Source organism: Eulemur rufifrons, chromosome 7 (genome assembly GCF_041146395.1).
Source record: "Eulemur rufifrons isolate Redbay chromosome 7, OSU_ERuf_1, whole genome shotgun sequence".
Lineage (NCBI taxonomy): Eukaryota > Metazoa > Chordata > Mammalia > Primates > Lemuridae > Eulemur > Eulemur rufifrons.
In genome coordinates, this window is record NC_090989.1 from 241,552,342 (window position 1) to 241,569,219 (window position 16,878).

General features: G+C 38.3%; 1 protein-coding gene across 1 annotated transcript; it reads right to left on the reverse strand.

Annotated features, from left to right (window-relative positions):
* Positions 1 to 6,196: 6,196 nt before the first annotated feature.
* IFNB1 (interferon beta 1) lies at positions 6,197 to 6,760 on the reverse strand. The gene has a single exon (XM_069474248.1). It carries the CDS (start codon positions 6,758 to 6,760, stop codon positions 6,197 to 6,199), a length of 564 nt encoding a protein of 187 aa, XP_069330349.1.
* Between the last annotated feature and the right edge of the window lie 10,118 nt (positions 6,761 to 16,878).

Sequence of the window (16,878 nt, forward strand, 5' to 3'; positions counted from 1 at the left end):
TTATCAAAAAGACACCTGCACGTGGATGTTTATTGCAGCACAGTTCACAATTGCAAAGATGTGGAATCAACCCAAGTGCCCATCAATTCATGAGTGGATTAACAAAATGTGGTATATGTATACCATGGAATATTACTTAACCATAAAAAAGGATGAATTAGTGCCTTTTGCAACAATTTTGATGGAACTGGAGACCACTGTCCTAGGTGAAGTGTCTAAGGAATGGAAAAACAAACACTATTAAATTGGAACTAACCAACGAGCACACATGTGCATAGAGGGAAGTAAAACTCAGTGAAAATAAAGCAGAGGGCAGGGGGAGGAGGGGAGAGGTGAAAACCTACCTAATGGGTACAGTGAACACTGTCTGGATGATGGGCACATTTATAGCCCTGACTCAAGCATTACAAAAGTGATCCATGTAACCAAAAACATTTGCACCCCCGTAATATTTTGAAATTAAAAAAAGCTCCTTATAAACATTCATATACAAGTCTTTGTATAGACACAAGCTTTCTTTTCTCTTGGGTAAATACCAGGGAGTCGACTGATTGAGTCATATGGCAGGAATATGTTTACCTTTTTAAGAAACTGCAAAACAGTTTTCCAAAGCAGTTGTACCATTTTTTGAGAGTTCCATTTGGTCCACAACTGTAACTCTCCAGTTCCAGTTGTTCCACCTCCTTGCCAATGCTTCATATGGTGAGTCTTTAACTTTAGCTCCTCTAAGACGTACGTGGTGATGTCTCATTGTGGTTTAATTTGCATTACCCTAATGCCTAATGATGTCGATCATCTTTTCCTATCCTATTTGACATCTGTGTACCTTCTTTTGTGAAATAGGTGTTAAAATGTTTTATCCATCTTTTATTTGGTTATTTGCTTTCTTATTGAGTTCTGAGAGTTCTTTATGTATTGATACAACTCCTTTACCAGATATAAGATTTGCAAATATATTCTCTCAGACTATGACATGTCTTTTCACTTCTTTAAAAGGGTCTTTTGAAGTGGGCTCCATTTTTTAAATTTCTAGGCTAATTGTTGGGGAATATAATTTAAATAATGCATTTTAGGTGTTCTAAGAATACCCTACATGGGGAATTATAAAGCAAAGCAGGAATTTCAAAACAGAATGTCAGTTTAAACAGAATTTGCTGATTTGGTGATAACTATTGATGTGACCAAGTTTCTGGAGTACAGGTGGTCCCAGTTACAGACAAGATACATTCCTGAAAATGTTTTTAGTTAGGATTTGTATGTAACTCAGATTCCTGATGAATAGTGCATATACTGTAATAATAATAATAACAATAACAACACTATATTGGCTTATGTGGTAATAATAATACAGTGTAATATTGTAATAATAATAATGCCCCTGTACTATAATAATAAATTACAGAAATTATTGTGCTTTCTTTTAATTCAAACAAACAACATAAAAACAAACTCATACAAAAAGTTTAGGTAGAAGATAGGAGAAATTTCAAAAAAGAATTTTAGAGGTTAGCACTCACCTATAATGTTGTATCAATGTCTTGCTTACTGGAAGGGGCATCTTTGGGGCAAAAAGGCCGGAACATTAATCCATTAATCAGAAGGTGATGATGGAGATGGTGCTAGAGAATCAGGATTTGATTCTGTTGCTGGAGGAGGGGAGCTGACCAAGGAAATCCATTTCTTGAGAAAGGTATCTAGGGTTGTTTGCACAGCTTTTTTCTTTTTTTCATCATAAATGGCCTTGTAGCAGCTGATGTTCTTACCAACTGCACAGAAAACCTTTGCAAACCGCTCAATGTTAGGATCTTGCTCTCCAAGTTTAGCAAATCCTGCTTCAATGAGATGAAAGGCTTCAGTTAATTCTTTTGACATCAACTTTCTTGGCTCTGGATCTTCTGATTCTTCATGTTCTTGTGTTTCTATCAGCTACTTCGTTATCTGTGCATGACACTAGCTGCTAGCATAAAGATGCTGCTCCAACAAACCGCTTATACCATACAGGTTTGTTTACATGTGTGGAAGAAACTAGTTCCAAATTGTTTATTTAGTTATTTAATTATAAATTATCCTTATGGGGAACCTCAGGAGCCCATTTGTAAGTACCAAACACCATAAGTCAGGTCGTCCATAACCCAGGGACTGCCTGTACTCTCCATCAAGTCAATTAACATGTTAAGTGATTAACTTGATTCTACTAAGTTAGGAGAGTATAATTCTGTACTGCACTTCTAGTCCAATTTGGGGGTTGTTAAGAAATTTTAGACAATTAAACTGGTATGTTAAAAGCAACAATTAACGTGGAGAACAAAAAGGACTCATAAAATAGTCCATTATTTAGGCACAACAACCGCATCAGTGCAACAGATTTGGAGAAAGTAACTGTAATGGGCAAGGTCTGGTTCGGAGTGCCATTCACCTTCTGACTCTCCTACCAACTGCTGGCTCTCTCTGTATGTCTCACAGCCAGGCCAGCCGAGACAGGACTCCATCTTGATTGGGGCCCTGCCATCTCCGCTGGGCAGACCTCACATGCATCATGTAGAGCTCGGCCAAGAGGGCTGGTGGACTTTCCTCAGAAAGGGCCATGGTGGGAAGGGTTTCTCTGTAATCAAACCATTTCACATTCATTATCTGACCTAAACCGCAGTGGCTGCTTTTCACTCCTGAGCTCAGTAGCGAAGGAATGAATAATTACTTCAAATACATAGTGTTTCGAGAGAAGTGAAAAGGCAAAAGTCTGAAAGAGAAAATGGCCTCCTCAGCTAAGGTCCTCCCTATATTTATTTCCAGGGACTCGTGCAAAGGCTCGGGGCTGGTTGCTAATTTCTTTAACAACTTCCATACAGGTCAGCTGTTTTCAGCTGACCTTTACACGCATAAAACAAGCAGCTTCAGGCAGGCGTTTTCACCTGACCCTCCATTTATCTGTTCATGTTCTTTCCATCCATCCTTTCTTCTATGCCCAGCCCCCACACTAAAGCACCAAAAATCCTCGAGGGAGGCTTTACTATCTCTATGTACTTATCTGCTATTTGTACGTCTTTGGTAAAGCGTCTGTTCCAATATATCACCCATTTTTATTGGGTTGTTTGTTTTCTTATTACTGAGTTTTCAGATGTGTGATTTGCAAATATTTTCTCCCAGTCTGCAGGATGTTCTTTTCATTTTCTTAAGAGTATTTTATGAACAAGTCCTGATCAGATGTAATCCAAGTACCTGGAAGTGTTCAATGTCACCTACAGTGCCTAAATATTAGCTTTGTTAACTGCAAAAGAGACTTACACAGATGTATACTGATAGTACCCTGCCTCTGCATGTTCATGTGTTTAGGACACATCTGTATAATTACATGTAACCCAAATGTTTGCCAGGGTCGTCTTACTGCTCAAGAGCTAGATAAGATGGTACATCTTCTGACCCAGGTCTGTGGAAGCACAGTGTGCTCGGTAAGATTTCCTCGGATTCCAAAGGCACGATGTGGGAAGGGGGAAGGTGGTTCTGAGGTCATAGTTTTGCCTTCTGTCCCCACTAATTTGGTTCGTTTGTGAAGGTATGGCCACCCATGCTTGTTTCTCCATACTGTTTCAAACACAGACCTGGGCACTTTCTATGACTGATACACAGAAATTCTACACACAAGAACGTTTTGTGGGTAGCAATCATTACTGAAGATTTGGAGAAGATAGTAGAAAGAGTCCAACACATCAGTGCACACAATTTCAAGTTGTATGTGAGATACCCTGTTCTGAAAAGTTCTTTGTTCATTTCCACCAAGAGGTTTTTCACTGTCTGCCTTGTTCCAGGGAGCATCACAGCTCCAGGCTTTTGAGGGGATTTCTCTCTGCCTCTTTTCTACTCAGAAACCAGCTGATACACAAAAACATGTTATAGGTGTTTCACTATCTTTTGCATTGTTACACCCATACCCTCAAGATCTCACCTTCAATCTCAAGGGGCTCATGAGATATTTTTCTAAACAAAGAATGTTCTTCTTATGAGGTATTCTGGTGTCAGCTAAAGTTATATTGTTATTTTACCTTACCCTTTATACATAGTCATCTGTTCAGCATATGCAAATCTACACCTTTGGGCTAGTCTCCTTCATTTTTATTGGAATGAATTTCAATTGTTATTTATCCTCTACTGGTGATGAACATATTATACTTTTGCTATTCTGGATGGGCTGACATGCTCAGCTGTGACACAATATTTGCAATTCTGCAAAGGAAGCCTCTCTCTGGTCCTTCTGGCCCCAGCACAGAGTCAGAGAGCGGGTCTTTCCAGAAACTTGCCAGTTTTGGGGTCAGTTTAGCAGTTCAGCCAGAGAAGGCAGTGGACAGTAGGGGTTCATTGCCTTCAGTATCCTCTTGGCTACTCTAGACACTGCCTGGACTCTGTGTTTCTACTTGCTGATCTTGTCCTTGACTCCAGACAAAAGGGAGCCCAGCTGCAGAAGGGCTTTTGGCGGAGCTGAGGTGGGGAGTTGGGGGAAGAAGGAAGCTTGGTTGTTTTATGGGGCACTTGACTGGCTGGAGTCAATGGCAGCGGGCCCACCAGGATGGCACTTCTTGATTGCACAGAGGTGTGTTACCCACCTTGAGCCAGAATAGGGAGCCCTAAGTTCATTGTCTGCACAAAAGTAGCTTCTCTGGAACTCTCCACAGACAGATTTCTTCTCCTGAGTTCCTTTAAAAGGAACTCAGATTTCTGTAATGATTAGGAGAAAATGCCTAGATACACATAAAGACTTTTTTGATTCTTCCCCTTGTGCCTCCTTCTGAAACTTCCACATACCATGGAGTGAATGAGGTCACTATGCCACCTTGGGGCAGTAAGTAAATCTCTTGGAGATTTAGTTTCCTCTCCTGTGAAATGGCAATAATGTAATTGTGCCTACCTTCACAAGCACCTACCTGAAGTGCTTGTGAAGAGGATTAAATCCAATTACCTACATAGGAGCTCAGCACAGTGCCTGTTTCACTAGAATCTCTCAGTAAATGGCAGCTGTTAGTGACAGTAATAGCCATAATAACCCAAGTTCCCAAGAGGTTCACTACCAAAACAAAAACCTAACCAGTTGGCATGTGCTGGCCAGGTAACCAAAGAACTCCTAGGAAAGCTTGACTTTTCCCAGTGTAAGCACAGGAAAAAATTAGTTCCCTGCTTATTGCCACCTGAATTTCCCTTTCTCCCATGCTCTCTGGCTTTTTGCTGGGCTTAAAAACTGGGCTTAAACTGCTGCACCTGTCTTGGATTTGGCTTCAGGAAGTTTGTGACTTCAGAGACCCAGAGCAGCAGGAAAACCAAATAAGGATATTCCTGGAATTCTGTATGAACAAGCCAGGGAGGACTAGAAGCAGACTTGGATTTTTGAAAAACTGGGGAGAAAGTGAACCAGATAGCAAGAGGGTTCTTCTTCCTCTGGTGCCTGTAGCGCCAGCAGCAGACAGAGGTCCTGAGCTCCCCTAAGAATCCTACACGTCTTGGCTATCCCATGAAGAGCACAATAAAGGAATTGCTACTGAATAGTGTCATGGAAGTTCCTGAAGCTTGAAGGGGCACACAAATATTTTTAAATCCTTTCGGGAGCAGAGTATCTCCCCAAATAACAGCGGAGGGCTTAGGGTGAACACAAGAGCTGACATATTCCTCTGGCTACGCTGGTGGCAGCCAGATTCTAACTTTACAGCCAAAGAAGCTGGAGCACCAAGTAGGAGGAGTGGGCAGCCCAGGTTCTAGCTCCAGAGTCTCCTGCTTGCCTCTTCCCTTTCAATCTCGTAGAACATTTATTCCCCTATAAGGTTCAGGTCCCCTTATTGTCTATTACCTTGTATATTCCATGTGGCTTCCTTGGATTTTACATTCCTCAAAGGCAGGAGTCAGGAACTCTACTACTTCATGGCACAATTTATAAAGAACACCTAATTTTAGGTGCTCAACAATTTTCATATGGGTGGTTATATAAATAAAGTTAAAATTAAAACTGCCACGTTGACTTTTATATCAAAAATAATTTATTTTCCAAAGTAAAAGTTCAAATAAAGAATAAAATAATTCATAAATTAGTAAAAATTTTAAAGTCTTCTATTATCCTTTCAAACGCAGTGCATTAGCTGTCAGTCACTTGAAGAACCTCTGCTGGTTGAAGAATGCTTGAAATTATTGTACAGTCCCAGAGGCACAGGCTAGGAGATCTTCAGTTTTGTAGGTAAGCTGTAAGTCTGTTAATGAATAAAAAGTTCCTGAGAATTTCCACTCGGACAATTGTCCAGGCACAGCTGCTGTACTCCTTAGCCTTCAGGTACCCCATAATCTTGAAGTAATAGCTCTTCAGGTACAGGATGTTCTTGATTTTTCCTGTGGTGAAGTTTTCCTCCTCCAGTTTTTCTTCCAGGATTGTCTCCAGACGGTCCATCTGCTGATAGAATTTAGCAAGGAGGTCCTCCACGATGGTCTCATTCCAGCCAGTGCTAGAGACATCTCTTCTGAAAATAGCAAAGATGTTCTGGAGCATCTCATAGATGAACAGGGCAGCGTCCTCCTTCTGGAGCTCCTGTGGCTGTGTGATCTCCTCGGGGACCTCAAAGTCCATCCTGTCCTGGAGGCAATATTCAGGCCTTCCATTCAATTTCTTCAGGAGCTCCTGACACTCAAAATTGCTGTTTCTTTGTCGGAATCGAAGCAAGTCATAGTTCACAGAAAGAGCTGTAGTGAAGAAGCACACCAGGAGAGTGATCTGGAGGATGTACACGTTGGACATGATGAAAACAGGAACGGTGTTGCCTACAACCTGTGCCCCTGCAGGAGCAAAGTCTTCAGAAGCAGGCAGTGTGAATGTCCTTCCTCCATGGGGATGGCCTATTTATATGAGATGGTCCTTTCTATTTCAGAGGAATTTCCCACTTTCAGTTCCCCCTTTCAGTTTTCCTATGTCATTTTAAATTTTCTAAAACTCTTTTTATTTAGGCTCCTATTTTATGTTTTTTATATATATATATATATTAGGGGAAAAGATATACAAATTGTGAGGATCTCTAATGTTTTGTGAAGTTTCAGTGAATTGAGAAGGCAAAGAAAAAGAGAAAGACTTAGAAGAAAGCAAATGACTTGAGAACTCAAGAGCCTCAAAACAGCCAAAAGGTACAATTGCTCCTCCACATCTGCAGGTTCTGCACCCACAGATTCAACCAACTTCAGATTGAAAATATTTTTACAAATACCAGAATAAAAAATAATAATACAACAATAAAAAATAATATAAAATTTAAAAATACAGCCATACAACTATTCACACAGCATTTACAAGTATTAGGTGTTATAAGTGATCTAGAGATGATTTAAAGTATACAAGAGAATGTTTATAGCAGCACAATTCACAATCGCAAAGATGTGGAAACAACCCAAATGCCCATCAATACATGATTGGATTAGTAAGCTGTGGTATATGTATACCATGGAATATTACTCAGCTATAAGGAATAATGAAGATACGACATCTCTATGGTTCTCCTGGAGAGAGTTGGAACCCATTATATTAATGAAGTATCCCAAGAATGGAAAAACAAGCATCACATGTACTCACCAGAAAATTGGTTTCCCTGAACATCACCTAAATACACATCTAGGAACGACACCAATCAGATATCAGACTGAGGTGGGGGTGGGGGAGGGGATGGGGGAATGCCTACACAATGAGTGCATTGCACACCGTTTGGGGAATGGTAACACTTGAAGGTGCTGACTCGGGAAGGGGGGGTGTGGGGGGAGGGACATATACCTACATGATGGGTGCAACGCGCACTACCTGGGGAACGGACACGCCTGTAGCTCTGACTTGGGGGGAAAGGCGGTACATGGGCAATGTATGTAACCTGCAATTCTGTATCCCCCATAACACTAAGATGAAAAAAAAAATTAAAAAATAAAAAATAAAAAATAAAAAAAAATAAAGTATACAAGAATGTGTGTGTAGGTTATATGCAAATACTATATCATTTTATATAAGGGTCTTAAGCATCCTCTGATTTTAGTATCTTGGCTGGGGAGAGAGTCCCAGAACTAATACCATTGGATACTGAGGGATGCTTTTATTTACTGAAAAGCCAATCAGAGAATAGCATCTAAAACTGGAAGGGGTTTTGTCCAATGCAATAGTGGACAAATGTGAGAGGGTCTTAGAAAATTCTGAAAGGCAATGAAATAGTCTAGGGTATGAGAAATTTTCAAACCAACCAGCCATGACTCCCTTTTGGGATAGGACCCTACACTGATGAGAAACTGATACAAGTGGAATCACATTTGAGCAGGATAGAAACAACAGAGACAAGGAAATAGAAGACCCCAACCAGGGTGCAGGTGAAGAACTCAGAAAGCAAGCTGCTATGTTTTTTTTTTAATTGGGGAGATTAAGGGGGTACAAACACTTTGGTTACATGTAATGCGTTTGCCCTGCCCAAGCCAGGGCTACAAGCGGGTCCCTCCCCCATACGGTGTGTTCCACTTCCATTAGTTGTGGGTTTATCCCCCCAAGCCCCCCACCTGACCGGCACCCAGTGAGTATTACTACCACGTGAACACCTTAGTGTTGGTAAGTTAGTACCCATTTGATGGCGAGTACATGTGGTGCATGTTTTTCCATCCTTTTGATACCTCACTTTGAAGGATGGGCTCAATCTCTATCCAGCATAATATAAGAGGTGCTAGATCACCATTGTTTTTTTGTAATGGAGTAGTATTCCATGATATACATATGCCACATTTTATTAATTCACCCATGTATTGATGGGCACTTGAGTTGTTTCCATATCTTTACAATTGTAAATTGTGCTGCTATAAACATTCGACTGTTATCTTTATTATAGAATGTCTTTTTTTCCTTTGGATACTTAGTAGTGGGATTGCTGCATCAAATGGTATTTCTATTTTTAGCTCTTTGAGATATCTCCAAATTACTTTCCACAGGGGTTGTACTCATTTGCAGTCCCACCAGCAGTGTAAGAGTGTTCCAATCTCTCCATATCCATGCAACTTGTGATGGATAACAGACTTAAACCTAAGGCGTGAAACCTTAAGCATTCTGGAAGAAAATGTCAGGAAGACTCTTTTAGACATCAGCCTAGGCAAAGAATTTATGAAGAAGACCCCCAAAGCAATCACAGCAGCAACAAAAATAAACAAATGGGACCTGATCAAATTAAAAAGCTTCTGCACAGCCAGGGAAACTATCATTAGAGAGAATAAACAACCTACAGAATGAGAGAAAATATTTGCTTTCTATGCATCCAATAAAGGGCTGATAACAAGAATCTATATAGAACTTAAGAAAATCAACAAGAAAAAATCAAACAACCCCATTAATAAATGGGCAAAGGACATGAACAGAAACTTTTCAAAAAGAAGACAGACTAATGGCCAGCAAACATATAAAAAAGTGCTCGACATCTCTAAACATTAGGGAAATGCAAATCAAAACTACAATGAGATGTCACCTAACTCAGTGAGAATGGCCCTTATCAAAAGGTCCCAAAGCTGCTGTGTTTTTGAACACTTCACAAAAGCAACAGAAGAGGGAGCTCTGTGAAGTTAGAAAAACCACCCTCACCCACTTCTAGTTCAGGAAAAATGAGTTCCTTTAAAACCCAGCAACAGAAAGTATTGAGAGGAAATCTCATACAAAGTTATTATTAGAAAATGGAGAATAGGGAGTAGAATATCTCTACAAATAATGAAAGTAGCCCAGGAATACATGCATACAAAATAGATCAAAATTGTAATATACTATTATCAAAGGAGTTGAAAAACATTAAGAAATCATATAAGACAACTTAAATTGGAATTAGAAAAACTCAGAAATGAAGTAATATATGCAGGGAACAATTAGAAATGAAAGAAAAAAATTTACATTTTGCTGAATAATATATCACAAGAAACAAGAAGTTTTGGGAAAATCTGGCAGTGGAAAAAAAGCCTCAATCTGGGAAAAAATATTAGCGACTAGAATCCAACATTACATACGAAATAGTATGTTGACCAAAGAGAGTTATTTCTAGGAAAGTGAGGATGGTTTAATATTATAGAGTCAGTATAATATTATATGGAACAAATTATAAAGTCAATGACCAAAATCTGGAAAAAAGTATATATATTAAAAATGATATTGGAGTACAGAAGATCTTTCTTAGCAAGATATAAAACCCAGAAACTATAATAGAAAATATTGATAGATATGACTATAAATTGTAAGTTTTACTACAGTGAAAAACAGAGTCAAAAAGAAAGAACAATATCAAAAACATATATATAATGTACAATAAGAAACGCATTATTTTCTTCACTTACAAAAGGCTCCTAAAATTAATAACAATCCAATAGAAAAGTTTATAAATAGCCAGATACTAAGAAAAATGTAAGGGACCAATAAAGATATAAAAATCTACTTAATGTTACTGATCTAAAAATGTAGATTAAACTAGTAATGAGGTAACCATTTTTCACCAATCAGATTTGCAAGAGACATGGGGAAATGTATATTCTAATATACTCTCAACGGAAGTATCAATTTATGCAAACTTTTTGGAGAGTGGAAAAAGTGGTTTTTGTTTTTGTTTTTTAATTAGCCTGAACAAATTCTACCATTCCATGGTGGTAATTTATAGTGTGACTTTGACTCTACCCATCAAGAGGTGGGGGTCGATGTCTCCTCTTCTTGAATCTGAGTTGACTTCTGTGGTAGAAGTAATGCCATGTATTTTTGAAGCTGGATCAGAAAAGATGATGTACAACTTCTATCTTGTTAGCTAGAAATTTTGCTCTTGAAGACTTTGGCCATGATGGTCTGACTGTCCTGAGCTTGCTGTGCTGTGAGAAAACCCAAACTAGCTCACAAGGAAAGACCATGTGGAAATTGGTCGTATATTTTAAAATATAAAATTTCAAGCAATGGAATTATCCCTTCAACTTGCAATACCATGCCTACGAATTTACCTATAACCATCTCTGCAGAGTGTGTGTGTGTGTGTGTGTGTGTGTGTGTATTCTATACACATACACAACATATAAAAATGTTCATTGCAATACTGTCAGAGGAAAAAAGGCAAACGTCCATCAAGTAATACTATGGTATGGAAAAAATGAAATATCATTCAGCCATTAAAAAGAAAAGTCAAGGGCTATGGACCTATATCACAGATATATTTAATGAAAAGAGCAATATACATAAGAGATATGATATTTGTTTTATAAATTAATAAAAAGGTATACATATGTAGGCTGATATATGCATATGATTTTTTTTTCTCTGGGTACAATCACTCAGCTATTAGTAGTAGTTACTCTAGGGAATAATGTTCAGTAGTGAGGATGCAGCAAGTAAGAAAAATCTTTCCCTGTTTACTTTGTACCTTTAGAACTATTTGTATGTGGGTTTTTCCTCATAAGAAGATAACTGAGAGTTAGGGTTATTAGGCTACCAGGTCATTAGGTAATTACCTTTGTGACTTAGTGCATTTTATTTGAGAGAGTTTAATAAATGTTACTAAATGTTAACTTTTGTTTTATTTACATTTAAACTTTTTCACAGGTAATGAGCATGTATTACTTGTGTTGTGAGAAAATAAAAACACCCAGTTATATTGAAAAGTAGGACATAGGCTGGGCGCGGTGGCTCACGCCTGTAATCCTAGCACTTTGAGAGGCCGAGGCAGGTGGATCGTTTGAGCTCAGGAGTTCGAGACCAACCTTGGATTAGCCTGGAATCATCCCATGGCTCACAGCCCTGAAGCCAATGCAAGGAGCTTCAGAGGTCTGTCAACCTAGGGATGGCTTATTCCACTCAGAGGAGGGGAGATTGTCCAGCCTTCCAGGATGACTTGCAAGCTTGTATAGAGTCGACCTCCCCAGGTGCAACAGAGGCTGAGGGTCTCCTTACCCTGCCCTCATCCAGTGGCCCTAATAATCTAATGGAATAAAAACAACTATGGTGGCAGTAGTATTAGTTATTATTTATTGAGTGCTTACCATTCTCTGAATAATCCTTAAACATTTGAGATGGATTATTATCATCCCTGTTTTACAGAGGGGAAGACTGAGGCTCAAAGAGGCTAAATAATGTGCCCAAGACACACAGCTAATAAGATGGGTGGATTGCATTCACACCTGTGCTTATTCCTGTATACCACAGTTAGAATACTAAGTAGACCACGGCCAATACCTTCAGATAGGTTCATGGTGCCAACCATGATGGTGATGGCGAATTTAAAAGGAAAGGGAAATTACATCTGGCAGGGAAGATTAGGGGGTATTCATTGCCCCTGATGCAGGCAGTGCACCTAAAGAAGTGGGTCGATCACCACGGGTAGAGGTGGCTATGGTGAGGTGACATGGTGGAGAGCATTCAAGATTGGCACTGTCCAATAGAAATATGCAATTTTAAATTTTCTAAGAGCCACATTAAAAAATAAAAAGTAACAGGTTAATTTTAACAGTAAATTTTATTTAGAATAATATATCCAAAATACTATAATTTCAACATGTAATCAATATAAACTTATTGATGAGATAGTTAAATTTTTATACAAAGTCTGCAAAATATGATACATATTTTTACACTCATAGTAGAGCTCAATTTGGACTAGTCATGTATCAAGTGCTCACCAGGCACATGTGGCTAATGGCTACCATGACAGAAAGCAGAGCTCCAGACGGGGGCACCAGCACGAACAGAGCTATGAGAACGAACAAGTTTGCAAGAGCAAACACAGGGAGCTTCAATTGTCGACAGTCAGTGTGTTAGGAAGTAAGGAGATCAAGGGGTGGAAAAATCAGCCTGGGCTGTACTGTGGGGAGTCTTGAATGCCAGAGTGTAGCATTTGCACTTAATTCAAGAGGTCTTAAGGCAGAGAAGAGACTGGAGTTTTGCCCTGGGCAGAACAATAGGCAGAAATGTTGGAAGTGACTGGAGCAGGGAGAGGCAGGGAAAATTTCTGCCCGGAGGCTCTCATAGCTGTGGAGGGTGAAACTGTGGGAATGGAAAAAGGGATGGATGCAGAATAAGAAAAAATGGAATTCATTTGTCTGCTTTCTTCTCTGTTTTCTTCCTACTTCTGACTATTGTGTTCATGAGGTGTTTTCTAATACTTTGTGCTTCCAGTTGCCTTTATGAAGTTGCTCCTCTACCCCTTCTCCTGAGGATCTATTAAGCACAGCAGATGTTCCCCTATGAATGGGTTAAAGTTCCTTAAAAAGGAAGATGATATTTTTAATGTTAGCTTAATTTCCCTTATTTTATTAGAGTTTTATCACAACAACCAGGAAAATTCATTTAACCTTCTGTCTACCAGGGAGACCTACTTCTTAGACCAGCCTGATGTATTCCTCCTGCATTGCAAGGATTAATACCCCAGCCCTTTCCTGTCATCTTTCCCTCTGTTATTTGAAGCCATTTTCCACTTCACACTTCCATGGGCATCGTACTTGCACACATCCTCTCTCCTACCAACTTTCTGGTGTACAAAGAACTACTTCCAGTCCCTGTATCAGTTTCCTGTGGTTAATGAGGTTTTTCAGAGAGACAGAGTGACATTCAGAAAGTAAAACTTGAAAGACATTTCTAGTCATTTGAAATCATCGTTTTAATTTAGAACTGCTTTCCTATAAATTTTAGAGACAGAAAGCAATTTGTCCTTCTCTTTTTTCAATATAATTACACAGGACTATTATGTATCTATCTAAAAATACAAATTTTAGTTGTCTTCCCCCCCTCCTCTCTCTTCAATTATTTTTCAAGAAAAAGTGTCCCTATCAAAGAATGATAAATTAGACAAGATGAAGAGTCATTGAGAAGTCCATAAGCAGTGGCAGAACAGAAATTAAGCCAAAAATAATCTTTCAGAAATATTTTGGAAGGCCAGCAAAGTCTTTAGTAAGGATCAACAAAACTAAGAACTGGTTTTTTGAAAAGATAACCAAAATTGACAAACTTTTAGTTAGATAATGAAAAAGAGAGAAGATACAAATAAAATCAGAAATAAAAGAGGAGACATTACAAGTGATACTACAGAAATGCAAAGGGTCATCAGAAACTACTAAGAACAATTATACCCAGCAAATTGGATAACCTATAAAGACTGAATCATGAAGAACTAGAAAAGTCTATTAGATAAATAATGAGGAAGGAGATTGAATCAGTTATCAAAAATCTTCCAATAAAGAAAAGTCCAGGGAACCCTTGTACACTGTTGGGTGCGATGTAAATTGGTTTAGCTGTTATTGAAAACAGCATGGAAGTTTGTCAAAAAATTAAAAATAAAACTACCATATGATTCATCAATCCCATTTCTTGGAAGAGATATTTGTACTCCCATGTTCGTTGCAGCATTATTCACAATAGTTTCCAAGGTATGGAGACAACCTAACTAACTGTTGATAGATGAATGGATTAAGAAAAAATATATATACACACATACACACACAATGGGATATAATTCAACCTTAGAAAAGAAGGAAATCTTGCCATGTGTGACAACGTAGATGAACCTTGAGGACATGATGTTAAGTAAAATAAGCCAGGCACAGAAAGACAAATACTGCACAATCTCACTTACATGTGGAATGTGAAAAAAAGAGTCCAACTCTAGCAACAGAGAGTAGAATTCTGGTTACCAGGGGCTGGAGGATGAAGAAAAAAAAAAAAAGGAGATATTAGTTACAGGGTACAAATTTTCAGTCTGAAGATGAACTCGATGTACATTAGCTCTGAAAACCTACAGCATGGTGTCTGTAGTTAATGTATTGTACATTTGAAATTTGCTAAGAGAGTAGATTTCAAGTGTTCTGACCACAAAACCAAAAATTATATGAAGCAACGAGTATGTTAATTAGCTTAGTTGTGGTAGTCATTTCACAATGTATATGTATATCAAAACATCACATTGTATCTTTTTTAAATATATACAATTTTTATTTATTAATCTTATCTTAATAAAGCTGAAAAAATATTACAGTTGACCCTTGAACAACATGGGTTTGAACTGTGTGGGTCCTCTTATATACAGACTTTTTCAATAAATGTATTGGAAAATTTTAGGAGATTTGTGACAATTTAGAAAAAACTTGCAGGTGAACCACATAGCCTAGAAATGTGAAAAAAATTAAGAAAAAGTTAGATATATCATGAATGCATAAAATAGATACAGATACTGGTCTATTTTTATCATTTAATACCAAAAATATGTACAAATCTATTATGAAAAATTAAAATTTATAAAAACACACACAAATACAAATCATGCTTGGCACCATTCACAGTCAAAAGAAATGTAAGCAAACATAAATATGCAGTATTAAATCATAACAGCATAAAATTGACTGTAGTAATACTGTACTACTGTAATAATTTTGTAGCCACCTCCTGTTGCTATTACAGTGAGGTCAAGTGTTGCCAGTATTTGCTTAAAACCCTGGGTGACACTAATCATCTCCACATGAGCAGTTCATCTCTTCAGTAAATTGCGTATTACAGTAAAAGTGAACTCTTGTGGTTCTTATGCATTTTTCATTGTGTTTAGTGCAGTACCATAAACCCTGAATAACACCATATGTAGTGCCACTAGTGATGCTGAAAGTGATGCCAAGAAACAGAGAAAAGTCATGACATCACAAGAAAAAGTCGAATTGTTTGAAATGTACCATATATTGGGGTCTGCAGATGGAGTTGCCTGCCATTTCAAGATAAAAGAATCCAGTATAAGGACTATTACTAAAAAAAATAAAGAAAACTTGTGAAGCTGTTCCTGCAGCTATGCTAGCAGGTGCCAAAATCTTGCACTTTTTGCGAAATATCTTTTTATTTTGTATTGAAAATGCAGCTTTTATGTGCATTCTATAGCAATGCTTATAGTAGGATTGCTATAGGAAAGGCTCTAATGTGATTCAAGAAAAAACTTATTATATAACAATTAAAGTAAAAGAAACGTGAAAGATCTGAAGCTAGAGAATTAGCCTGGAGAATTTAATGCCAGCAAAAGATGGTTTGATGTCAGGATAATAGGAGAAGCAGTTTCTGCAGACTAAGAGGCAGCACATGAGTTCCTAGATGCCATTAAGGAAATCATGCAGTAGAAAGGATATCTGCTTAAACAGGTTTTTAATGCCCTATCCTGGGGAAAAAAAATTCCACACAGGACATATATTAGTAAGGAAGAGAAGTGAACACCAGGATTTAAGGCAGGAAGGGATAGGCTAACTCTACTGTTTTGTGCAAATGTGGTCGGGTTTATGATTAGTACTACCCTTATCTGTAGAGCTGCTAACCCCTGAGCCTTGAAGGGAAAAGATAAACATTGCCTGCCAGTCTTTTAGTTGTACAACAAGAAGGCCTGGACAAACAAGAACACTTTTTCTGGATTGGTTTCATCAATTCTTTGTCTCTGAAGTCAGGAAGTACCTTTCCAGTATAGGACAATCTTTCACATTTTTTTATATTGGACAATGCCCCTTGCCACCCCAAACCCCATGAGTTCAATACCAAAAGCATTAAAGGGGTCTACTTGTCCCCAAACACAATGTCTCTAATTCAGTCTGTAGATCAGGGGATCATAAGGACCTGTAAGTCTCACTACACACAGTACTCTATGGAAAGGATTGTCAGTGCTATGGAAGAGAACCCCAACAGAGAGAACATCATGAAAGTCTGGAAGGATTATACCATTGGAAATGCCATTGTTGTTATAGAAAAAGCTGTGAAAGCCATCAAGCCCAAACAATAAATTCCTACTAGAGAAAACTGTGTCCAAATGTTGTACACGACTTCACAGGATTTACAACAGAGCCAATCAAGGAAATCATGAAAGAGATTGGGGATACGGCAAAAAAGGTAGAAGG

Bases quoted from the DNA above. Each gene is read 5' to 3' on its own strand.
- IFNB1 (XM_069474248.1), bottom strand. From the start codon at position 6,760: ATGTCCAACGTGTACATCCTCCAGATCACTCTCCTGGTGTGCTTCTTC.